Genomic DNA, 25,433 nt, shown 5'->3' on the forward strand with positions numbered 1-25,433 from the left:
ATCATGGCATTTATGAGATGTGTGCTGTGTAGTAATGTTGAATAATTTGGTACTGTACAACAGCAGCATTGTGTGTATAAGACAATAAAGTCTTAACTTATCTTATACTACTACTACCCAGAAAAAATGAAATTAAACTTCGGTTGCATATATTATAACTATTTTTATCTAGTCTTTTTGTCTTACTTGTCCAAATTAGACTGAACCTTGCTACTTAAATGCAAAAAAGATAAGAGAAAGGAGTGAATAAAAACATTTTGATGGAGGAGTGTTTCACCCTCCGGACCAGTCGGTGGCGCTGTGACATCAGCTGCAAACGGCCGTTATGTAAAAACAGAAGAAGACGATAGTTGCGGGAAAACTGAAGCGGATGATTCCTGTTGGTAACTTCAGCTTGTATGAAGAAAAAGGTAAATTTGCAAACATTCACCTTTTAGCTATTAGCTAGCGACATTTCAGAAACAGTGAACTACTTTTTGAGTCATCTATTGGTCTCTCTACGTGTTACCGTCGAGTGTCTCAACCTCAAAAGTCAGAAAGAGAGCCAAGCTAGTTGTGAAAATGGATGTATTATGGTCGTGTAACCTCTGAAAACATGATAGCAGGTAGCCAGCCCGATGTTTAGTTTAATGTCAACATCAGCTAAAACTGTATTAACATTAAACGGTGTTTTATAAGGTAACGATCAATGTTAATTGTGAGTGATTTCACGGATGTCATCATTGCTGTTTGTATTCTGCTTTTTCAAAATGGTGCCACAAAGTGATTTTCAGTGTCACAGCTATGCAAAGTTAATCGCATACACTGATTATTGACTGGTCTGCTAACCCTTCCACTAGACTGTTGCTTGACTGAAGCATCTTACAAACTTAAAGATCCCCTCCAGACATGTCTTAAGACATATACAAATACTCTGCTTGGAACAATGATGTATGTCTGTTATTTTTTTTTCCACAAAAAAGTATGATGACCGCGTTAATATCCTTTAAATGACATCTACTCCTTCTCCCTCATTAAAAATCCATTATCTATGAATATACACATTGTTAATTTCACAAATTTAACTGCTGGGGATAAGATGTCTCCTACTCACTGTAATGTAAATTACACTGTATTCTTTGTATGTATGTGTGCTGGAGGCTTCAAGTTTCCACATCTCACTTGTGTAAATTTCCTATTGAACCATAATTGGCTTCCAAACTAGTTGTGATGCCATACATCATGCTCGTAGTCCCACCCCTTAAAATCAGATTTTCAATAAGCAATCAGCAGATAAATGTGAAAACGGCCTTCTAGTGTCAAACTTTGCACATACATCATTCTGCACAGTGAAGCTCAAACATTTAACTGTAGGAGCAAGAAGAAAAGATATTTTTGAGTGGAGGAGGACTTTAATAATTAAGTAGCTCACACGACTCATTTCAGTTAACGTATCTGTGTCCAATTAATATACGTGACAGCAGCCATGTAGGATGTCGTGCTGAATAATCAGTGTATGTATATGTGTGTTGTAGGCCACCTTATGTTACTCTAACTGTTAGCAGCCTTAGTAACCTGCTATTTACATGATCCATTAAAGCTAGCTACCTGGAAAACAAAGCTACATGTACAGTAGATGTGACATGACCAAAAGTACACACAGTTATACAGCCATCGTAACTTTGCTGCCGCAGGGCCAGTCTGACATACTGTTCATCACATAGAGAAGGTTGTTTTCTTTTTTCACTAAGTTTTGTTTCATTAAAGGGCATTTTAAAGGTGGACAAACAATAACAAAAGGACTGTCATTCAATATCACTACATTTTCAGTATCTGTCCAGCTGTGGAAAATACTTACCTATGTATTTTTTTTTTAGTAGTACTCTGACAGCCACATATTGTCTACAACCTGTGTTTGTCCTCTGATTTTTCATGTGTAGCTTATAAAAAACACCATGAAAACTCCAAATGCCACAGATGTCAAAAAGGGGATCGCAGTCCTTTGGGAGACTCTGCAGTGCCCCATATGGTGAGTGTCATTCAGAACAAAAAGACGTGTTAAACAAGCCAAATCCATTCTCATCCTATCTCTAGTATTTTTGGTATATTATGAGATGAGGATTGTAATTTAGGAAAACTGTCAGGCTCTGTACTTACTCCATACTTTCTTTCACCATTAGTCTGGATTTAATGACTGCACCTGTATCTACTAAGTGTGACCACCAGTTTTGCAAGTAAGTAACATTTGTTTAGGTGATTGATTATGTAAACTTTTGTAAATATTTTTAAATGTACTCATAAGCAATATCCACATTTTTCTATTCCACCAGATTTTGTATGTCGAAGCTTTTGGACAACACCAAACAAAACAGAGCCAGCTGTCCAGTGTGTAAAGCCGAGATAACGAAAAGGTTGGACATAATCAGTGCAATGACATATTGAAAGTTCATTGTTTTTAATATTTACATTATTATATTATAACAATCACATGTTTTTGACTCATGCAGGAGTTTGCGGGAGAGCCCAGGCTTTCAGAGACTTGTAGCAGGATTGCAAGATATGATACAGGCATATGAACATGACACTGGCACAAACTGTAAGGCTACATCACCGACTTCTTGAAATAACTTTGTGAAACTGACTTACATTACATTATCTAACAACATTATTTTTACATTTTCAGACTTTACTGGAATGTCCCAGCAAAAAAGACAATCAGGGTAAGAAACACTTTTAGTCCAAATAACACTTATCCTCAGTTACTCACTCACTGTATTCAATTTCAATTGTAGCTTACCTAATGCATTTTCCTTTAACCAGTGTCACAGATGCTGAAGCTAATAAACATACTCACGATATGTCGTCTGAGGATACACCTGGTACTGATGCTGACGACGTGGAAAATGTAGACAATGATGATCTTCCAATGTCTCACTCTTCAACTGTAGCAGGTAAAATCTTATTGGCCTTGTATGGTGGGTCATGTGTTTTTTTTAAACCTCAAATCAGTTGTCATATTTACTTTTATTTACAAGCTCTTTTTATAGTAATTTAGAATAAATGGTATTATTAGTGTTCTAGAAAAAAGTTGGGTAAAGAAACATATCTAAATTAGATTGGCTTTAATTTAATATGGGCCTACTTTAGGATACAGTACAGTCATGAAGTCTTTGTGCGGTGGAATGTGACAAGTGATATATGTAAATTATTGCATCTGTTATGGTAACAATTTTGCAGTAGTAGTAGTAGTTGATAACAGTGGAGTTAATAGGTGATGGTGATGCATTATGCACATCTTTCGGGAAGTGTGTGTTCTTAAAGGTTAAGAATTTGTCATTTCTCCATCCTCTTTTAGCCCAAAATGGATTTGCAAGACTGATGGGACTTGAAGACACGAGTCCCTTGACAACAGAAAATGAAGGTCTTGACAGCGGCCTCGGTGGGGCTCTACCAATTTCAGAAAAGAAACCGCCCAGCCCTACAGATGACGTGGAACCAGTAGAAACAGAGACGTCAGAAGTTGTTGAAAAGGCGACGTCAACACACAGAACTAGGAGCAAAATCAGAAATGCCAAATTGGAGGAATCCTCTCTTCATCCTTTACTAATTCCAGATGAGACAGAAAACCAACCTCGAAGACAGTCCTCAAGGAAGAAGCAGAAAAAGGATTTGGAACCTGACAAGATTTTAGAGCAGAGACAGAAGAGAAGTCTTGAGAAGGTTGCTGAGTGGCTCATGAAAGTTCCAACGGAGGAAAGTCTTGAGTTAGAGAAACCCACCGAAGACACCTGTGACCCAGACGATTCTGACAGCTCGTCTTCCACTTCAACAATACATGTCAATCTACACTACAGTGGTGTAAATCCTAAGAGAGAGGATCGTGCTAAAGCGCTCGAAGAGCAGGTGTTCGGGGTTGTCTACAAAAGAGACCGAAGAGGGAATAGAAACATCTCTCCTCCACAAAAAGTGTTTGTCAAACCACCGACACACCCTTCAACTATAGAAAACATGACACCTGAAAAAGTATCCAAAGGAAAGAAGAACAGCCTCACTTCTGCTGATTGTGTAAAGAAATCCAGCTCTGAAGATAAAAGAGAAAGTGACACAGAGGAAGAGCAACAAATGATAGCACAAGCAAATGACACCTGTAGTGAAATTTATAAAGAAGCAGAAGAGATAGTCACAGAGGAAAATAGTGAAAAGGAGAACAAAGACAAGAACGGGGAAGAATTGAACAGCATTCCAGAAAGAGACAATAACAATGGCAAAGATGAGGTTTCCTGTCTTGGGTCTGATATTGAACCACGTCAACCAGAAAGAAAGTCAAAGAGAAGGATGCGTAGCACTATGCAGCAGGTTGACAGTGATTTGCAAGAGCAAGCTAAGGCAAAAGTGGAAAGTTCTGAACAAAAGAAAACTGACAAGAGGAAGGGTAAAAACACTAAGTCAGAAAAAGGCAAGCCTGTCAGAGTGCCGAAGCCCCTTGTTCTGGTTGGAGTTCAAAATGGAGAAAACAGTCCTAAAAGTAGACAAAAGCCAGAAGAAGTACAAGTTCATATTGAGAATTACCCTAGCAGTGAGGACCAAGAAACCCCCATTATGAGGAGCACCAGGAGAAGCAGAAGGCTTCAACTCTTTGCCGAGGAAGTCCAGGAAGGTCACAAGAAAGTATGTGCTCCGACAAACTTAAGAACGAATGTACCTGGAAAAGACAGCAATGTGGCAGAGCAATCTGAGGACGCTAACGGTGGAACATCAGGTAATTTGGCCTCACCTAAGAATGGAAACATGGCCAAAATAAATGGATGTGTTTATGATCAAGATATTGGAGGAATTGAAAACTTGGAGTCTGGTGAAAGAAGATCTCCTCCTAGACCAACAGAAGATGTTACATCTGTCAAAGAGTCCATTGTTGAAACTCTGTCTGAGGCTAGTGCTGCTTTTGATGCACCCATGGTCTCAAACTCTACAAGTCCAGCTGTAGAAGATCCAGCACTTGAAAGTGACAATCCAACTGATCAATTCCCAAATAATATTCCATCGCAGACTTCAGTTTGTGAGACTAAATGTGCTAGTACAGAAATCGAGGAGGATAAGAATGACAGCGAGATGGACACAGAGCAACTGCTCAGGAGCTTCAAAACCACTAAAAGGAAATCTTTCCATCTTGGCGGTCCAAATGTGAAAAGGAGCCGTGGTTTAGGTGAAGAAAATGTGCACGAGGAGAGAAATGATGCTGGTTCTGGTGTCAAACAGGCTAAACAACAGAGAAAATTTGACATCACTAACCAAGATGTGTTAAAAGACAATGACAACTTATCTTGTAGTGATTGGATACCCCCGTCTAACTCGCCCATCCTGACAAAAAATAGAGTTGCCAACAAAGCAGAACAAGTGGTAGAAGAAGGGCTGATCCCTGATACAAGTAGTTCAGTTCAGGACAGTGCTGGTAACTGTCTCCTCGGGAATAGTGTCAGTAGTGCCCTCAGTCCTAATAAAGTGTCAAAATGTGAAATAGAGAGTCCTCACTTTTCTGTTGTCCCTCAGGTAGTAGATTCTGGGCTCTGTTTTGCAGCTGTTGAGTTGTCTGGAGGTGGTGAGCACGAGGAGTTAAATGAACCCACAAGGTGTTCTCAAATCACAGACAGTGAGCTTGGTTGTACTGCAAGGGATGCTGACAAAGTGAAGAAGATAAGAGACAGCATTTCACCGGAAAATTCAGCCGGCTCTGGAAAACACTTCTTAAATGCAGAGTCCTCTTTAACTCCAGACGGCCTTGGAATACCAGTTGTCCAACTGAGCCATGAAACAAAGACAAGCAGCCGTGGAAGTGAAGAGCACAGCGTCCATTCCTCCATCAAGAGTAACCCAAGGAAGAGGAGGAAGTCTCAGAGGCTCGAGTCTTCATCCGAGTCTGATTGCAGCGGATCCAAAGAAGAATTACCAACTTTGACCCAAATTTTCGGAACATCAGCTCCTCCCTCCGCGGCGTGCCAGGATGACAGTGTTCAAGATCAGGGAGACTTCAGATGTGAAGGTGCACGTGTTACAGCTGACGCAGCAGAGCAGCTGAGCCGTCCACCTGCGTGCCCGAGCCCGGACTGCGTTGATTCCAGCCAGGGGTCTGTGGACTTGTTCGGCACGCCAGATGAATGTAAGTCGATTCTCAGTAGCTGAAAGTTTTTATGGCTTCATTTTAAGGGTTCACAGCCGGCTGAGATTACACAACGCAATGAATCTTCTCTTTTGTTATGCATCTGCAAAAGATGTGCTTGTTCTGTTGTTGTTTCCCACTTTAAAAATGTCTGTATCTAGAAGATGTGGAAAAAAAATCTCAAGTGTTCAGACATGAAGCAATTAGATTTTTTTCTTCTCCGCAGGTGATGTTCCAGTAAATGACATTGGTGTTTCCATGGAATCATCACAATTCTCGAGCGAAGTCCTTGTCACTCAGGTAAATATAATTATGTTCTCAATTACTTTCCTTTGTTTTATATATATCTACAAATACACTCTTTTTTTAAGTGGATCTGATTTAGTTTGTGTCAAAGTGAGATTTTTTCCATTAAATCCAACATGAGAAATTCCAAGTCTGTCTATTAGCTCGTTCAGCATTGCTCTGTTTCTTCTTCTTCTTTTTAATGATGCACTGTCATGTAACGCCCTACAGAGGGCAGCCAACACATTTCCCCCAAACCAAACCTGTCAGCTCCTGGATGACAGACTACCTCGCTCAGTAAAAAATGTCCCCCTCAGCAGCTTTCTGAATTGCATTTCATTTACGTTAGAGGAAATGCAGCCTAGGAGATGATTCTTGTTTTCTCCCTCATCCATCTTCCAGCGCTCTCAATGTTATCTGTCGACTGTATTTGACTGGGAGTTCAAGTTTCACGCCCCGGGGTTTAGAGAAAGGCCCAGGATTACACACATCTGAGCAAACAGAGTGTTGGTATTGTTGTATTGTGTGTTTGTGCGCATAAATGCCCGAGTTAATGTAACTGAGGTTCATACATAATCAATGCACTTGCATTGTAAACTCAAGGGATAAAATTCAAGGTATCAGCCTACTGAAGCAGTGTTAGACTTGTTTTTTAGACATACAAATTGTATCATTAAGTAACAAAGTCTGATGCTGGCTGTGTAATAAGTAAACTCAACACATTGTGGCTATTATGGAGCTGAGATTTTACCCGCCTCAATTGAAAGCTGTTCTCTCTTTTGTTTTCTAACCTCCTCCATATACTTAAAATATTATTTAAATCTAAGTGCTCACTCACTTATTCCGCCATATATTCTCCTCAATAACTGCTGTCTGGCAGCAGAAACACCAATTTCCTTCCAATAATGACTGACTGGATGAGTGTTAGTCCCTCTTCACTGATTGACAGTTGTTTTTGTTTTGCAAGACACCAAATGTGCAGCCAGCCAGTTTGTGTCCCTCTATGTTATTGTAGTAAAAGTTGTATTGCAGCATTCCTTCTCCTCTTACCGCTATCCCTTCCCTCCCCGTGTATTATGTTAAACGGTATGACTCATTTGTAATTATAAGCTTCTCTTCTTAACTGTATTTTCTGCTCTTTTAGCAAAAGATTGAGATGCAGAAGGAGCTGGTGAGGCTGGAGAAGTTGATGGCTCTGGTTACAGAGGTGCTTCAGGAGAAAGAGGGCAGTCCTGCCAGCAAAGTCCCCTCAGAAACACATCAGAGCTCCAAGACCACAGGTAAGCATATAACAAATGTAGGCCTCTTTAGAACTGAAACAATTAGTCAATTAATCAGTTAGTTGATCGACAGGCAATTAACTATTTTGATATCTCTCTCTCTTTTTTTTTGTAATTTCTTGAGCAAAAATTCACTCACTCCAGCCTTTAACATGTGACTATTTGCTGGTTTTTTTAAGTTCTCTGATATTAAACTTAATATCTTTGAGTTTTGGACTATTGGTTGGAAAAAACAAGCTTTTTTTAAGACATCAATTGGGGCTCTGGAAAATTGGGATGGGCACTTTTCATTATTTTCTGACATTTATTGGACCAAACGATTGCTCAAGTAATTGAGAAAATAATCTGCAGATTATGCAATAATGAAAATAATTTTTAGTTGCAGCCCTACATTCTTACTGCTGCTGCTTTAGTGGTATTGAACATGAAAATGTTCTTATTCTCATATTAATCGCAGATCAACTTCTTCTTTTCTAAGAAATGTATCACATCACAGTGGCCCCAAACTGAAGTCTTTATTTTTTAGTTAAACTCATGGATTAGATTAGATGATGACAGCTGACATAAATGTGATGATTCTTTTTTTGTCCCCAGGCCCAGACACACACAGACCCCCTCCATGTGACCAAAGTTCAGACAGGTAATGCCTTTTAACAGTAACTTTTGGTACTAATATGTAGAAATGTTTACTTTTAGGTAGATTTTTTCCTCTTGCCACAAAAAAGTAAAAATCAACAAAACAGTGAAGTAAAATAAATGAAATAACCATTGATTAACCATTGTTTAATAATAAGTAAATGAGTAATTTATTACCGTAAGCCGTACTGGATGGAAAAGTAAATAACATTTTGACTGTGAATAAAGTTTTATATATATAATAAATAACACTGCAAAATATTAAAAAAGAAACATTAAAATGATAAAAAGTAACACAACAACAGTTTGCAGGAAAAATAGTGCACACAGGTGTTTAATTGCTTTGTTGCTTCATCTCTGTTCAGGAAAAAGTAAACAGTCTTATTGAAACAACAAGCATCAGGTACAACCACACTCAAACCACAGAAATACTGACTAGCATGGCTCACTTCCAACATGATAGAAACATGAAAGCTTGCTTACCAACATGAGGTCATAGTTTGAAGACCACAGGAAATGATTAAAGGAACTGATTGTATCGCAGCCAAACGATTCAGGAATTGGACATTTAAAAACCGGATTTACAGTTGTCATTCCTAATGAGCGGAAATTCTTGCGGATGGCAATTCTTTCTGTTTATATGTCTGATAATACGTTTAAGTTGATGGAGAGATTTGTAGGCATATGACTTTGGATCTGCCTGGTCCTATAATGGACATTTATTCTGTATTTGTGGTAATTGTCAGTAACTTTAAGTGACTGTGATGGTTTTCAAACTGAAATACAAAACAATTTGCAACAAAAAAAGTTGTCAATTAGATGAGAAATGATAGCAGAAAGTCTTTTTTTTAGTCGAGGCACGCCAGTGTTTTTGGCTTCAGGGTAAGTGACAATCCTTATTGTCAAACCTGTCTTCAATAATAAATGTAATTAAATGATATCTGCCTCAGCGCTTTGCATTTCTCTTCTTGGAGAGTTGTATACATTGTTAATACATTTTAAATGGACCTATATTTCAGTACAGCCATATTAAGCAGAACAGTAACCGGAGCAAGTGGCATGTAATTGGTCTCTTTCAGTCTGTAACTGAAGGAGAAAGTTAGTGAGTGTCTGTGTGTCGCTGGTCTTGTTCTCTCTCAGGGTGATGCATCTCAAGAGGACAGGCGGATAATCTCACTAATGAACCCAGAATCTGCTTATGCTGTGGAGAATAAAAAAGTCATTACTGACTGCATCTTATATGTCATTTAGAGCACTTAGAGAGAAACTTGTGTTGCCACAGTAATTTATCTCTCCTGCTTGACTGCACTCCTCCCCCCCCACCTCCCAACCTCTCGCCTTGCAGGGTTCTAAGTGCTGTCCTCCAGGCAAGAGAGAGAGAGAGAGAGAGAGAGAGAGGGGGGAAAGATGGAGAGAGACGGCAGATAAAAACATGGAAGGGGCTTTGCTTTACAAGACAGGAGTTTGTGCTCTAAATTAAAAAGCGCAGATTCCACGAGCACGCTGGTGAAATTGGAAAGAATGTTTTGGCCCTGGAGTATATGACAAGTTTTCAATGAGCCGTTATCACTTTCGTACAGGTAATTTAAATGTAGGCACGTCGCCAGTTTTTACTGAAGTCTTATGCACCCAAAAGAAAAGAAAGAAAGAGAACTTTTAAAACTTTAGATATAAAAGAAACCGATCAGGTCGTCTCTTGTCACTGATTCCCACGAATAACAAATTCTGATCTAATATTTATAGTTCTTTTCACAGTGCACACTTATAGTGCAGTAAGAGAGTATGAGGACAGTGTTTTTTCATTGTTTTGACTCCAACATATTGGATTTGAAATGAAATAATGTTATTCAGGTTTAGGGGTACATGATCCCCCCAGCTTTAGGACAGTGCAGCAGGAGAATGACCTTACATGTCACAGACAAGACAACTTTTTTAACCACCAAACTGTAAAATGTTCCTGATCGTCCATGTCATTTACCTGACATCAATCAAACTTCTCGTGTGTTTCACTTGAAGACCAGACTTAAAGCAAAAATCCTCTGAAATAAGCAACAAGTGAGGATGACTGCAGTGCAGGTGTGTCAGAGCATCACCGAGGAAGATACCTGCTGATATCAGCAAAGGATTAGCAGCAACCATATATGAAATACTGTTTGATTACTTTATTCAGTCAAGTTTATCTTGTCCTATCACTTGTGTCCCCTAAAATTTGGATGACTGCTGTGTAACGAGGGGCTACTGTTCCTACACTGCGCATCTGGTGTGAATATAAACACCATCAAATAAATGATGAGAGTCAGCACTTGTAGTTATTGTTTCATTTCAAATCCAATCTGTTTGAGTCAAAAACAACAAGTATGTGTCACCGCCCTGATACTTTCTCACTGCGTAATTCAAATTAGTAATTCCAAATTCAGTTTAGATGGAGCTGGATAGCACATCATTAAAACATACATAGCCTAGATCACAGATATATTTTTTTTAAGGTTTCCAGTATGGTTATGGAGTTTTTTTACAGCGTTTTGTACAATTTCTGTTGGGAGTTTCTAGTTTGAAGCTGTTCTGGCAGGAAGGTTTGAACAGGATTTGGTGAGATTTAAGTTCATCTACATTTTTCAACCAAGAGCTGCACTTTAAGTTAGTGGCATAGTTGAGAAAACAGATGCACAAGCTTGATATATGCACTACCAATCAATATAAAATTGCCTTTATTGGATCCGATATTGATATTGCAGGTCTGCATAGGACATCCCCGCAGTTGCTTTGTCAACTGAAGCTACTGTCTTCACCATGTTGGCTCTTTTCCTTCAGTGTGGAGCAAAAGTTAATATACATGTCGTCCCTTTAGCAGGAAAGACGTTGTTGACGCAGGACGGGAGTCAGATCCACGACCATGTGATGGCAAAGGACTCGCCCAGCCCAGTGTGTCAAAGCCTGGTGGCATTGCAGAGATGGGTAAGGCTACTGGTGTGATGTTGGAAAATGTAACCGTTTTTTTTCAGTAGCACATATGTTTTTATATTATGTGATGATTCCACACTTTTCCATTTGGTTTCTCTGAGCACACACACGGGGGGATCTGTATGGAAAAGTGCCACTTAGGGATAGTTACTCTTTATTGCTTCCCATTATGTTTTTAGTAGGCCAGCAAGGTTTGGTTTGATTGAGTTTAGCTGAGTTCAAGAGGTTCATGGCAGCCTTTATGTGCCAGATAACCAAAAAATGTGATTATGATATCTCTGGTCAGACGATGTTCTTTCTGACTGTTGTTGATACTTTCTGCTTGTTTGTTTTTTCTCTCTCTTCAGCCGGGCAGCGCTCCACACACACAGGGCCAAATGTAAACGGCACCGGAGCCTCCAAAGCACCGAGTTCAAGCTCAGCAGCCAAAACACTTAAGAGCGGTGGCTCACCATCAGATGGGCAAGAGGACAAAGAAAACAACACTCCAGAGAGAGAGAGGAACAAAGCTAAAATGGTGCTAGTGTCATCTGGATTAGAGCCTACTGAACAGGTGTCTATTCAGTAAATGAATATGTTTATTGAGCACATTTAACTGTAGGATACGTTAACCAGTCAGATCCTGCTGTCTACAGATAATGGTTAAAAAGTTTGCCAAGCGAGTTGGTGCCCGTGTGGTTTCCCGGGTGACGCCAGAGGTGACACATGTCATAATGTGCACAGGTATGTACGCACACCTGCAGTACAACTATATATATATATATGCATCGTGCTCGTGTGAATATATATGACAACAAATGAGTTAAGAGTGTAACTGTTACAAGCGTTGCTGTAACTGAATTGATCCACTTTAATTAATGGTTGGTAATTGTCTTGATACGCATTAGAGCATTTAAATTGGCTCTTAAAGTTGCACTTTAGATCTCTCTAGTTCCCGTGTTTAAATGTTTTTTCAAGCGAGAACATTTGCATTTTTTTTTTTTCCAGAGAAACATTTTCTCCTTACATGTAGTTACAGCTAGTTTTGTGCGTCTTTTTAAAGCACTCCTTAGAGATAAGCTCTGTGTTTCTCTTTCACCCACACACTCGCTCCTCCATTCATCCGCTCTATGCTAATTACCCTCTCTGATAGATTATTTTTAATTTCAAAGCTCGCTGTCTCCAAAGCACCATATTAACTGTCACTGTTTTAGAAGCCTTTTTAATGGCAGCTGTTTCCCGGGCAACCAAAAAACAGGGAAAGCTGGGCTTCTTGATCTTTGCGGTTAAAGGTTGTTAAGGAGCAGTAGACGTCCCCTTCTAACTGTTGGCAGAAAATAATTTTAAGCCATTAGAGGTGTATTTTGTCTTGAATACAAATCAGTGTGTAATTACTATATCTCTTGAAGGAAGAATAACCCCTGACCCTCCTGATCAACCGTGATTTATACCTGTGTGGCTATATGCTGCTCTAAGCTGTGTTCATGTGACCTATTGAGTGCAGTTTAAATGAACTGTTCATTCAGTTTGGCTGGTGAAAAGGCCGTCATTCAAACCAAAAAAGTTGACTTACTGGTTCCCAACCTTTTTGGCTCATGTCCCCTTAACACGAAGCAATGTCTGCAAATGACCTTAAATTACAGGTTCGATATGTCTGTGAGCTGTGATCAGTTTGAAAAAGTGATCTTCTCTTCTTAAATTGTGTAATTTGAATACATTTTTGAGACTTGAAAGGTTAAAACTTCAAGTATTTAACAAGAAAAGGGGAATTCAGAAACATAAATATGATTTTACGAAGAAGAAATACAATGGATTCAGGAAGTAGTCAGACTCCATTTTTACCCATCAAACAAGAGTGAAAACATGTTTTTAGACATTTTTGCAAATGTGTTAAGAATCATTTATAAAAGTATTTAAATTCACTGATTACTTTCTATTCTCTCCCATCCCATTAATCATCTTATGACACTTTTGGGGGGGGGTCCCAACCCTCATGTTGAGAACCACTCAGTTAGACCAAACAACCACCGCCAGACCTTCTTAAACTGCGTCCAAAAACTCTGCCGTGGGTTTTGTTTGTTGTTTGTTAGAACAAAAAACCAGACCAAACACAGTATTATGTGATTATGGATATGTGACACATGGAGGAATTCACGAGCTAAGCTAACCAAATTAACCCATTGTGTGTGTCGATCACAATGAGCATTCGGCCCCACGCTGTGCGGATTTCGCCACATGCTGTGATTTATGACAGATGAAGTCCTTTTGCGGTCTCGAATGACAACGCTCATAATCAGCGAGTTGTCTCCGTGTGAGTTCTTTTTTGATTGTCAGGGAAAGAAAGAAAGAGAAGTGCACAATTTGCTTTGGGTCAGCAGAATAAACTTTACTGCACTAAAACTAAAAGGCAACAATAGATCTGTTTTTCTTTGGTTTAGATCAAGGGAACTGAACTACTTTAACTTTTTAAATTGAAAAGTTTTAAATGAATTTAAAGGTGTCAGTTAAAGGAATATATCATCCCTACAATAGCTGTTAGTTTAAAAAGAAACAAGCCCTGCACTTATAAAGGTGGAATACTTTGTTTTTCTTCAGGCTTTACTCATTTACTAGCTGACATGTTAACATAGCGATGGAATAATTTCTTGGAATAGTTATAGCTAGTCAAGCAGGATGTTGTTTTTTTTTTTTTGCTTTGTTTTGCATCTCAATAAAGCTTTTAGCATGTTTTCAGACTGTATTTACATACTGCAGTACGTGTTCCAATCTGCATCACTGTCATGTGTCTCAGCTGGTATTTCCAATGTGACTTGTGTTCTCCGGAGCTCCGCCACTTTGTTTAACCTCAAGAGTCAACCAGTAAATTCCTTTGGGGCTTTTAGCGTGATGTATGACAGCAACACTTTATTGAATAACAGCTGAAATGTCAACAAAAGTAAGAGATTTGTTTTGTTTTTTTTTTTTAAAGCAAGGTGTGAGTGCAGGGGGGAGGGGTTGCATGTACTGTTGCACATTTTCTCACACATCTCTGTTTCTTCTCTTTTTCTCTGCCAGATGAACAACTGGTATGCGAGCGCACGCTGAAGTACTTCCTCGGCATCGCAGGAAGGAAGTGGGTGGTGAGCTTCCAGTGTGAGTATCCACTGAACTTCACCGTCAAGCCCTTTTCACCGATGGGTTTAGAACAATTACTCTAAATACAAAACATAACATAATGATGGAGAGATAGGCTGGAATAAAAGGAGTGTTACATAATACAGTAGCCACCAAGATACCGCTTGTGCTTCTGATAATAAGCTCCTAAGTTCTTGTTCCGCTTTCCTCTCCGCAGGGATTGCAGAGTGCTTCAAACAGAAGAAACTCTTAGATGAGGTAGGCTTGCCTGTGCGTTCCTTGAATTTGCGCGCCGGTGATTCCCTGTTACATCTCTGTATGTCTCGATGTTGAATTAAGGCTGCATGATGAATCTCTCCATGTGGTTTGCTGTGATACCTCATGCATTATTTGTCATCCATTTGCTTTAGCAATCCCCGCATCTGGTTCTTTGCTATGCAAGTACAATCCTTTGCCAAGCTTTGTTTTGTACAGCCATTCATTTAAATTTATTTCTACTACGTCTAGGCCGGTCTGTGAGCAGTTTTATGCATCACGCAGCGAATGTGGAAACAGACTCGGACTCAATAATAAGATAAACGCTGTCGCACTGAAGGATGTTTACTGTACTTGTGAATAATTGCATCAGTTATTAAAAAGATAATACCAGCAGGAAATATGTTCTAACATGACTGAGCTTCATATATACTGACATACAAATTTGCTGTATTTTCCAACAGACTATCTTTGAAGTGAGAGGTGACGTGGTGAACGGGCCCAACCACCAGGGCCCCATGAGAGCTCGCACCACTGATGACAACAACGTGAGTCCCTCGCACACTGAACAAGACTGTCTATTACACAATAATGCTTATCTGATCTAAACGTTTCCAAAGGTAAGAAGTGCAGGCAGGGATCTCCCTGAACGAATGAAACAATGGTGATATATCACTCTTTGCTTTCACCTGCAGCTGTATTGTTTTTATTTCTGATACCTGCACATTGAACATTACATTTCTAGAAATGTTTTTTTTTTCTAATTCACTATAAACTTCACAAGTTCAGAAAAGAGAAAAGCCTGGAAACATTCACCCGATAACTGATCTATTCAAAGACGTCACATACTTAAGTCAGCATTTGAATAATGATGAGGTTCACCTTTTCCCCAAACTAGTTTCTGTTTGGAGATTGGAAACAGTGACAGCTGGGCTATCTGTACATTCATCCAATTTGTACTTTTTATGTTATAAAATGTCTTTGTCAGCAACCTTGTACAAACACATTAATCTCCTTTTTATATCAGATTCAGCCACTAGCTGCTTTCCACCTTCAATCAGCGGTAGGAGTTTGTGTTAACATGTGACTTTAACTGTCATTCCTGTTCTGTAGTTTATAGTTTTACGTGTTTTTATGATTTAAACATCATCCGTCCTCTTTCTCCACCTTAAGTGCCTGGAAATACCTGCCCCGTTAGAAGATATAAAAACTCTACTGTAACACAAAGCTCTTTGTTAAATGATATTTTTGAGCATTTCAACCTTATTAGACGGCACAGCAGTGATAGACAGGAAAGGTGACATGAAATGGTTTCGTGTGATCGGCCATGCAGTTACATATTGTGCATCTAAGATCACTTGACTTTAATTTTACTTAACTGTAGATTGTAGATACAGTAGATGACGTGAAGAGGTGCCAGTCAGCCAATCACGCAGTCCACTAGTTTTCACAAAGTAATCAAAACAGCAAGAGATTGAAATGGTCTCTTGAATGGTCTCTTAAAACAAAAAGAAAGAAAGAACATTAATAATCATCAATAACTCGGGTTATTAATAACAACGATTGTTGTCCCTACTGTGTACAATCAATCCCTGACCACAAAGAAGAGAGTGATTCTATGAAGAAAAGAAGATAAAGCGCCTCAACAACAAACTAGCCCTTGAACTAGTTTCCTTCTATTGCACCAGCCTCTTAGCTTGGGTCTTGTTGCAAAGAGCGAATGGTAATTTTCCTCTTCGTGTAAGGCCAAGTAGGACCGGTTCTGTTGCCACTGAGGGGGAAAATTAGAAATGGCTAGATGTCATGTTGGCCGTATCGCTGCCTTTGAAGAAACCCCTGCTAATTGAATTAGCTAGTAATTTCAGGCTTATTTAAGTGGCTTCACCACAGCCCCGGCACTTTGATGGAGCCAGACAGATTGTCCTGTTCATATTCACTTTCTGTCACCTGCACTACTGTGACAAACAGACTAACAGATGAAATGGAGTGCCAGGGAGTCTGTCACTAGAATGTTGATGCCCAGGAAATCAGTCAAAGCAACTCTGGGTGTGTATGTATGTGTGTGTGTTTGTTTGTGTGTGTGTGTGTGTGTGTGTGTGTATGAATGAGCTTGCACTTATATATGGCTGGCGTGTACTTTATCAAGTCACCCACTCTAATACCCCCTCAAGGACATTAGGTGTTGTCTAAATTAAAAATCTGCAACAGAAACACTTTTTCATCTCACCAAGCACCTCTGGCTAATGATCATTATGGACGGACAGGGAGGTGTGAGAAATGAGTATTTCTCTCTCCAGTAGCTCAGACATTTATCCTCCAAACATGCAGCCATTCACTGTATGAGACTGTGTGTCGCTACCATGGTTCAAGGAAACAATTTTACATTCCCATTTCAAGCAAGCTTATTGACCCTGAGTGCAATAAAACAATACGTCCCCGGTGTCGGGCGTGCTTAAAGCGTGATATTACCACGGTGAGGGTGGCTCTGTTTGCTCTTTTCTGTTCAACTCATCCTTGAATTTACTATACTATAGTGAGAGCAAAAAAAATGAACAAGGTCTGTGGTTTTTATTTTACACAGTAAGTGAGGAATACCTGTTATAAATTGTGGAATATGCTTTGTTAAGTGCTTCAGCTCTACCAGTGAAGAGTTCAGAAACACACTCAGTCGCAATGGTGCAGTCAATCACATGCAGTGTTATTGAACATTGTCCGAAGGTTAAATTCACTGAATAAAATGTTCTCTTTGGCTTTGCTGCAGAAGTTTGGCAGATATTGCATATTGGAGTTTTTTTTTTTTTTTCCTTACTTTTTTTTTATCATCTTTTTCTTTTTAGCTGCTCATGAAGGACCACAAAATCTGCTTCCAAGGACCTTTTACAGACATGACTACAGGTAAACAACAACATGGCAACAACATCATAGACTACAGCGAAGATGTTATGTCTGATCTGTCTGTGAAAGCGTGAAACACTTACAGCAGCTATACATGTACACTCTCTCTCTTTCTCTCTCTCTCTCTCCCCCTCTCTTTCTCTCTCTCTCTATCTCTCTCTATCTATCTCAAGCTCCAGTAGAGCCCGACCAATACTGGAGTTTTGAGGCAAATATCAATAAAATTTAAGAGATTAAAAACTCAGTTAACATATTGGCTAATAATCTTTTTGTTTGTTTGTTGCCTTTAAATTTGGTTATTAATAGAGTAGTCTGACATTTTGGGAAAAAATTTACCTAAAATTCACTTAATCTGTCCATGCCCAGCAGAGAGGTTGCATAAAATGAGCAATTTTTTGTTAAAATTAATTTGGCACCAGAGAGTTAAATCCAGGTAATTTGAAATTTTCACTGCAACAACTGCGATTTACTTAATACCATGAAATGTATATATGTAATGAGAAAGCTGAGGGTGCTTAATAGGTTCAGATACAGTCAAATATATCATAAAAATATATCATCCATTTTTATTACTTTAGTTTTTCTCTCTAACATTAGCGCAATTGTGTTCAGTTTCTTGTTTGTCTGAGAAACACAGCACTCAAACACCACAGGTATCTCAACACCTCAATAATGTCTCTGATTACTGACCACAAAAACAAGTTGTTTTTTTTTTTACACTTTCATTTGCATACGATTTCAAAGAAAACTACTGCGGAAAACCTAAGGTGTTATTTCACGGAATTGTTGCCTCTTTCCAGCTGCCGTCATGCTGTTTCCTCCGTTCTGTTTTTCTGAATCAAGAATTACCTTGCTCAACCACACTTATTCAGTTTTATTGATGTTGGTGTCCTGCAGGACTCCGATAGACACCCGCCATGCTTTAAAGAGAAGGTGGAGAGAGAAAAAAACGACGATAAAAAGGACAGTGAGAGTAGCTCACACAGGTTTTGACTGACACAAAGAACAGCTTGAAACCTGTGCTGTTTTTTAACCCCTGTCATTCTGCCACTAGAGAACAATGACAAGTGATTCCAGAGAGTGGGTGGATTGAATACGGACTAAGGAGATGTATGAGACATTTCTGGTGCAGTGTTGTCGTATTGCACAGCGGTTGCTATGGAGTCTGCTTGCTGCCTGGAAATTATTTCTGAAAAGAAAGTGGGAATGATGTTTCACTTGTAGACACAGTGCTTCTAAAAAATCAGTGTAAATGAGGTGAAGCCTGGCTTTACAGTTCCTGCACTCATTTGTGAACTTCAATCCTAACAATTTAAACTGTTAATTGCTTTTGTAATTAACCTCCAAATTCAAGGTTGAGAGGAGTTCGGTTGCCCTTCATGGGAAAACACATTTTGCTTTACCTTTCCAACATGGATGAATTGACAGATAGATCATGGGTGAAGGTCTCAGGGGGCACATTGCTTAAAAAACCCACAAGGCAGCATTCTTTGGTTTCTTTCTTCCCGGGGCTCTTTAAGTGCTCCTGCAGCATCCTCCCGCTGCCTGCTGGATCGATGAAGCTTTGCTAATGGGTGGACATCTGCTAGCTAGCACACATAGTTTAAAGACTTTCTTTTTACACGGCACAAGCGTGAGGATGGAGTCTGTTTTCTTCAGCCTGACAGGACTTCATCCATTATTTAATAGCTGAGGTTTATGTATGTTACATGATGAGGTTATATACACAGTACATAGCCAGTTAATCGAGTGTTCACATGTTAAAGGTTGCTTTTTTTTTTTTTTTTGAAGGCCTGTTTGTTGTGTCTCTTGAAATACCGGTAAGAGCACATTTTCCTAAATCAGGTTAAAAACCAAGTGTTTTGACTGACTGAGTGAGATGTTCTCATTGATTTGAGAGGAGACTTAAGTATTGACCTGTGTACATCCCTCTGATCAAAGCAAGTCTGAGCTCATCACGAGTCCCCTTAGGGGATAAAGAGGTAAACAAGAATTACAATTAGTTTTCTGATTTTCCCCAAAACGGTCAACATTTCACCGCTGACATTGGCGTGTATGTTTATTCTAGATGAATTGGAGTGGATGGTGGAGTTATGTGGAGCAGCTGTAGTGACAGATCCTCTTCACCTTGACAGTAAGCAGGTAAGAGTTTCTACCTGTCTCTCAACCTGACGTTCAACATCTTGTGATTTTGTGATTTTGTGTTTATTTTTCCTTCCTCACAGTACATGTCTCACTTGGAATGATTCTTATGAATCATATTATAAGCTTTATAATTTAAGCAAACTATTTCCTGCAGGGACTAGACTACTGTAAAGTGCTTGTCTCTGCCAACATTATATTCTGCTAATTCACAAAGCTGCAACCACCATAACAGTTTATGATTATTATTTGTCTCCTGGGTTTGGTTTTCTGTTAAAGTAGGACATGAATGCAATGATGTTAAGCAAATGCCATATTAATTAATTCCAATTAAAAAGCAAAAATCAACAAATAGTCAAAATCTCAGACTCAATAACCCCTACAACCTAACCAAAGGATGTTTTAGTTAAGTTTCAAAACAGTCAGGAATGAAAATATAACTCCCTTCCAACATTGCTGGCTGTAATTTGATCTGGTACAGTACATGGTTATATATACATTTATTGAATAAGAAAGTGTGTCCAAACTTCTGACTGGTACTGTATATATTATATTATGCTCTACTATGAAACCACAGAAAAGTCTTGCTAACTTTTTACGCTTTTTGTTACACAGAAGTCCCATCAGCTGGTAATTGTGCAGCCAGGATCAGAGTCGTGGTCGTCCTCATACAGCAGTGAGTCTTACCGGAGGACAAAATTTCATTTTCACCTGCTACTTTTATACCTGATCACAAAATAACACACTTTCTATCTCATTCTCACTCAGTTTCTTTCTCTCTCTCTCTCTCTCCTTCACACACACACATACACACACTCTTTCACATACAGAGCTCATAAACATAGGGATTAGACTGACAGCAGCAGCTGGAGCTGATTACATAATTCATGTACGGCTTCACCAGGGGGGTTCGAGCACAGAGGAAGACCTATGGAGTTTGTGTCTGTGTGTTTTGTACTTGTATTTGTATTGTATCTGTGAGGATCACATGGGCGTCAAGCATCAGCAGAAATTAGTTTGTTTCAAATATTGTCAGAAGTTGGCGATATATAAAGAAGATATTAATAATAAGATAAGAGGCCAGACATGAGGTTATAATTAAATCTCGATCCAGAATAAGTGATGTCTCAACAGTTTTAAGTTGAACGCGACGCTGCATCAGGGAGTACACAGTGTAAGTTAAGCAAGTTTACAGAGAAAGACAATCAATAATGAAATTACATGTTTGTGCAAATACAATTTAACTTTTAAATAAGCACATAATAATAGGTTATTCTTTTAGAGGGAAAAAACAGACGAGGTAGAATCAAAGATTTCCCACAGCAAACAATACAAATGCTCTCCAACAGTCTGTTTTTTCTCTTATATAAGAATTTTCACTGTTGTAACATAAACACAGTTTTTAATTAACGTAAAAGCCCTACACTCCCACAGCTCACCCACACAGGTGTTATCACTTATCTGATTAGACTTCTTCCAAGGACTGTGGTTGACTGACATCCCTCTGACCCAGATGGAGCTGTTACACCTTTTTATTCTTATTTGTTGATGTAGTTTTCATGACCTCACATAATACCAGCGTTTTTACACTAAACTTCATAATTAAGGTCATTCAGAAGATTTATTGAAGACTGTTAAGTTGTAGTTAAGTTAACTTTTCAGCTCCACTTAGTTACCTTATGGCATCATGTTTCTGGTGTTTTCTTGCAAAACACAATCATTTAAGTTAAAGTTTTTTTCTATTAATGTAACAAAATAATAAGCTGGTTAGTACGCAAATGTTTGCCATCCAGCATATCCAGGCTGAAATTAGTTATTCCTCTGCCTGTTTGGTCATCATCTCTCATTTTACAAAACTTTCTGATGTATATAAATAATTTAAAAGTTTAAGGTCAAATATCCTGGTTGGTGCACCTGTCTATCCATCATCAGTGCGTGGATTTGAACGCCTGTGTGATAGGCGGTCGGAGAGTGACAGTGAACAGTGAAATGGCAGACGCTGCCAGCCACGTTGCCGACAAGAGCGAGGGGAATGACTTGCCAGGAAAGCAAGTGTGAAAGAAGTTAGGCAGCAGAGAAATGGCCGAGAGAAAATGTCAGATCGGAGCGGTGGGGGGGGGGGGAAATGTCAAAACAAGTTGGCCACAGAAGAGAGAGGCTGCCATAGCACCAAGAGAGCTGACAGTTTGAACAAGAGAGTGAGCAAGTGCCTCTGAGTCCCCCCCTCACCCCACCCCACCCCTCGTCCTCCTTCTCCTCCTCCTCATCGTCCTCCACCTCCTCCTCCTGGCATCCTAATTTGCACTGCTGCATATTTAATGCAGCTTTCCCTCTTCCGCCTCCTCTGGCACTCATAGCGCAGGTAATCGAGTATTCCACAAGCCTCCCCTTCTCTATCCCCCATTATCCTCCTTTTCTGCACCATTGATTGAAATCACACACACCTCTGTCTTTGTCTCAACCCCTTCTCTGATGTAATGGAAATGTGTTGGCGTATAGCGATGCGCATTTGAGTATGATCACACACTTCAGATTATGTTTCACAAGACATAGTCTGGATTTGTTAGTTCAAGTTATCGCTTTAAAGGGATATGCTGCTTATTTTGCAAATTTGCAGACACGTTCAGATTGGATCAGCATTTTGAAATGAACTTCTGTCTGGAATCTTATTTCTTGTGTTGTTATTCCAGTTATCTTTAAATTATTCTCTCCCAGTTATTTTTCATTATCTGTAATGATAATTGAATATTTGTCTTTAGGTGACAGTCGTGCATATTTAAATGATAAGGCCGGCGGTTTTGTCAACAAAACCCACGAAAAGACCAAAATGCATGTTAGGTTTGGTTGTTGCATGGAATTAGTTGACAATAAGAAAAATACAGAATAACAGCAATAGGGCTGCAAATGATTGTTTTCATTAATCTGCCAAATATTTTATCGATTCATCGGTTGGTCATTTTGTCTTTAAAATGTGAGAAAATAATGAAATACGCCTGTTATACCCGTTATAATTTCCCATTGGTGTCTTGAAATGTCTTGTTTTGTCAGATCAACAGTCCAAAATCCAAAGATATTCAGTTTACAGTTACAGAAGACAAAGAAAACCATGAAATCCTCACAGTTAAGAAGCTGAAACCAGCAGATGTTTGAGATTTTTTCTAAAAAAAATTAACCCAAACAATTATACAGTTATCAAAATAGTATCAAAATTTTCTGCCAATCAACAAATTGATTCAACTAATCATTGCAGCTCTAAACACCAATTTACTCTTTAAACTTTTAATTATTTTAGAGAGTACTGCAAGCCCACACCACTTTCTACCTCCATTAATATGTATATTGTCTCTGATACCAATACACGAGAAAGTGACACTTTGAAAGTATTGAGAAATGGAGTAAAACAGTATAGTTTTGATCTTTTAATGGGATTTATTGACAATTAGAACATAAGCCAGATGTGTCATCAGTTGTAAAACAGTGAAAAGTCTCAGCAGCTGAGTTTTCTAAGAATACAGGCATACTATCTGGTTCAAAACTCATAGCTCTAAATATCATAGTGGAGCTGAAGTGTTACACATACGATATATGTGAGATGAACTTAATATCTCTATTATTCACTCCACAGGTCTCTCTAGACAAGCTACAGTTGTGACTCGCGGTTGGCTGTTGGATACGGTGGCGACCTACACCCTCCAAAACTACAGCAACTATACAACATGACCTGTTGTATCATCACCATCATCCTGTCCTGCATTTGTCCTCTCTAGACCCTTTTTATGACTCCTTTTTTTAACGTCCAGTTCTGTAATCCATCTGTTCTGTGGATAAACAGAAAGCACTGTCTTGTGTGAGCGTGTGTTCTGATGTACATAAAGTTTAACCGACCTTGAATCGAGTCTTGTCTTGTTTTTGTAGCACAGGTATAAGTAACACATATACAGCCATCATTGCCACCCACCATACAGGTTCAGATGATGTTTATTTTTGCATGGTTCAGCATATAATATCTGAGCTGAATTGGTTTTAGGTCACTGCACTGTCAAAGCAGAACCCCAAGGCCAAGTGTAATCCTACATTTGACGCCTTTATGCTTGGTATAATCCTTGGGAGTTAAAAAAAAAAATCTCATTTCCAGAATTTAGTACTTGATGATGTCTCCTGTCGGGTCTAATGTATTTAAATAAGCTCTTGTCATCCATGTTCATCAGTGTTCCCACTGCTGTTCCACGGTTCTGTGACTGAAAGCCTGCAGCTTTCCTGGACGTAGCCTGTATGCAGCAACATGCTCTATACAGTGTTTTCTTGAATTATTGAACAGCCAGTGTGTGGAAATGCAATGAGAGAGAAGAGATTTAGAGGAATGGGCCATATGAGGGCAGGAGAATGACCCCTCTCTGTGCACAGTTGTTAGCTTTCATGTAACCCCGAGAGGAGAAAAGGCACAGATCAGACTACATTAAAAAATAGCTAGTAGAAGATAAAGCTGCTGTACTTGTGTGCAGTGGGTTTTAGGGAAGTGTTATGTGACAAAGGTACAATCTAAAACATACTCTAATAATTTGTGAATTGTTTTACAAAATATCCCGGAAAATGTGACAAATCATGATATTTCACAATGGTAATTTCCGAAAGGTTCAAGTGATGTCTTCAAATTGCTTTTTTTTATACTAACAACCATGCAAAATCCAAATCTATTCATCACAAACGATAAAGAAAAGCAGCAAATCCTCATAATTGAGACACTGAAACCAGGGAGTATTTGTTATTTTTGCTTAAAAATCAAATTAAACGCCCACTTAATTAATTCAATAATTAATTTATTGCCCATTTTACTTCAGAGGCCAGTGGAGGTTAAATGTATCAGCATCACCCACATACACCTAATCCGTATCCTTCCACAATGTACGGTACAGAAAGTCTTACATCACACTTCAAAAATCTGCATGGACACTAAGAAGAAACAAATCTGTCAGCTTTGTATGCGGTTGCCAAGCTGTACATCTTCAGTGTGACGTGCTTATGACAGAAAGTACACAATCTTATTCTACTTATGAATAGAAAGCCTCATCATCATCATCATCATTAGACCTGGTTTACTAACAAGATTTAACAGTTTAATGTTGTTTGGATCCTAAAAGCAGACAAATGAGCAAACCAAACTAAACTGCAGTAAATGAAACTTCTTGCCCTGACCTCATTTCACACACTTGCTTTCAAGCAGCTAAATGTTGAGCAATAATCACACATTTTTGATTGGTAATTTTCCCTTCTGACAATAGCATTTCTTGACCACTTGCAGCTTAAGTGCTACTGGCCTTTTCTGCTTCTATTGTGAATCTAATTAAAAACAATAATTTTGTTGCACCCTAGGTACCAGTGGCCTTTAACATTCAATCAGTTTTAGACATACAGTCTTTTGTCCGAAATGCTAAAAACAAACAATAATGTGGAAAGAGCACTAATACTTTCAGCTCTTTGACATACATAAAGTAAATTCTGGGTTTTGGAAATGAAAACAGAAACAGCATTTCTGTTACTCTGGTCTATTTCCTGCCCACTCAAATGAATATGAATATGTAACTTCCTGCTTTTCAAATATCATTAGTAATATCAGTAAATTAAAAACTGGTTATGAAGTTTTGAGAGAAATGGTTAAATTAAAAAGAATATGATAGTTTTTTTGCATTGAGTACATTTACTCTACAAACAAAGGTGGATTTCTCTAACAAAATACTGGAGCAGCACCAAAATTG

At 38.9% G+C, this 25,433-nt stretch overlaps 1 protein-coding gene across 2 annotated transcripts; it reads left to right on the plus strand.

Moving 5' to 3' along the window:
* The first annotated feature begins 309 nt into the window (after positions 1-309).
* Positions 310-23,571, plus strand: LOC122971446. 2 transcript variants are annotated; one of them, XM_044338091.1, is made up of 21 exons: positions 310-410; positions 1,920-2,008; positions 2,160-2,213; positions 2,310-2,390; positions 2,487-2,575; positions 2,663-2,699; positions 2,800-2,930; positions 3,335-6,133; positions 6,360-6,433; positions 7,563-7,698; positions 8,293-8,338; positions 11,183-11,289; positions 11,643-11,848; positions 11,931-12,018; positions 14,329-14,406; positions 14,606-14,646; positions 15,108-15,191; positions 17,481-17,538; positions 19,607-19,680; positions 20,296-20,356; positions 23,306-23,571. In XM_044338091.1, the coding sequence occupies exons 1-21, from the start codon at positions 399-401 to the stop codon at positions 23,398-23,400; spliced, it is 4,440 nt and encodes a 1,479-aa protein (XP_044194026.1). In that variant the 5' UTR covers positions 310-398; the 3' UTR covers positions 23,401-23,571. The 2 variants fall into 2 exon arrangements, with proteins under 2 accessions (XP_044194026.1, XP_044194027.1); XM_044338092.1 differs by having other exon boundaries at positions 11,186-11,289.
* Positions 23,572-25,433: the final 1,862 nt, after the last annotated feature.

The sequence above is a fragment of the Thunnus albacares genome, chromosome 20 (assembly GCF_914725855.1).
Source record: "Thunnus albacares chromosome 20, fThuAlb1.1, whole genome shotgun sequence".
In the NCBI taxonomy this organism is placed as follows: Eukaryota; Metazoa; Chordata; class Actinopteri; order Scombriformes; family Scombridae; genus Thunnus; species Thunnus albacares.

What these genes read in the sequence shown, in the direction of transcription:
- LOC122971446 (XM_044338091.1), top strand. An exon ending in TTTTACAGACATGACTACAG is followed by an intron (nt 17,539 to 19,606) that starts GTAAACAACAAC and finishes TGTTTATTCTAG; the next exon opens with ATGAATTGGAGTGGATGGTG. An exon ending in GTGGTCGTCCTCATACAGCA is followed by an intron (nt 20,357 to 23,305) that starts GTGAGTCTTACC and finishes TTCACTCCACAG; the next exon opens with GTCTCTCTAGACAAGCTACA.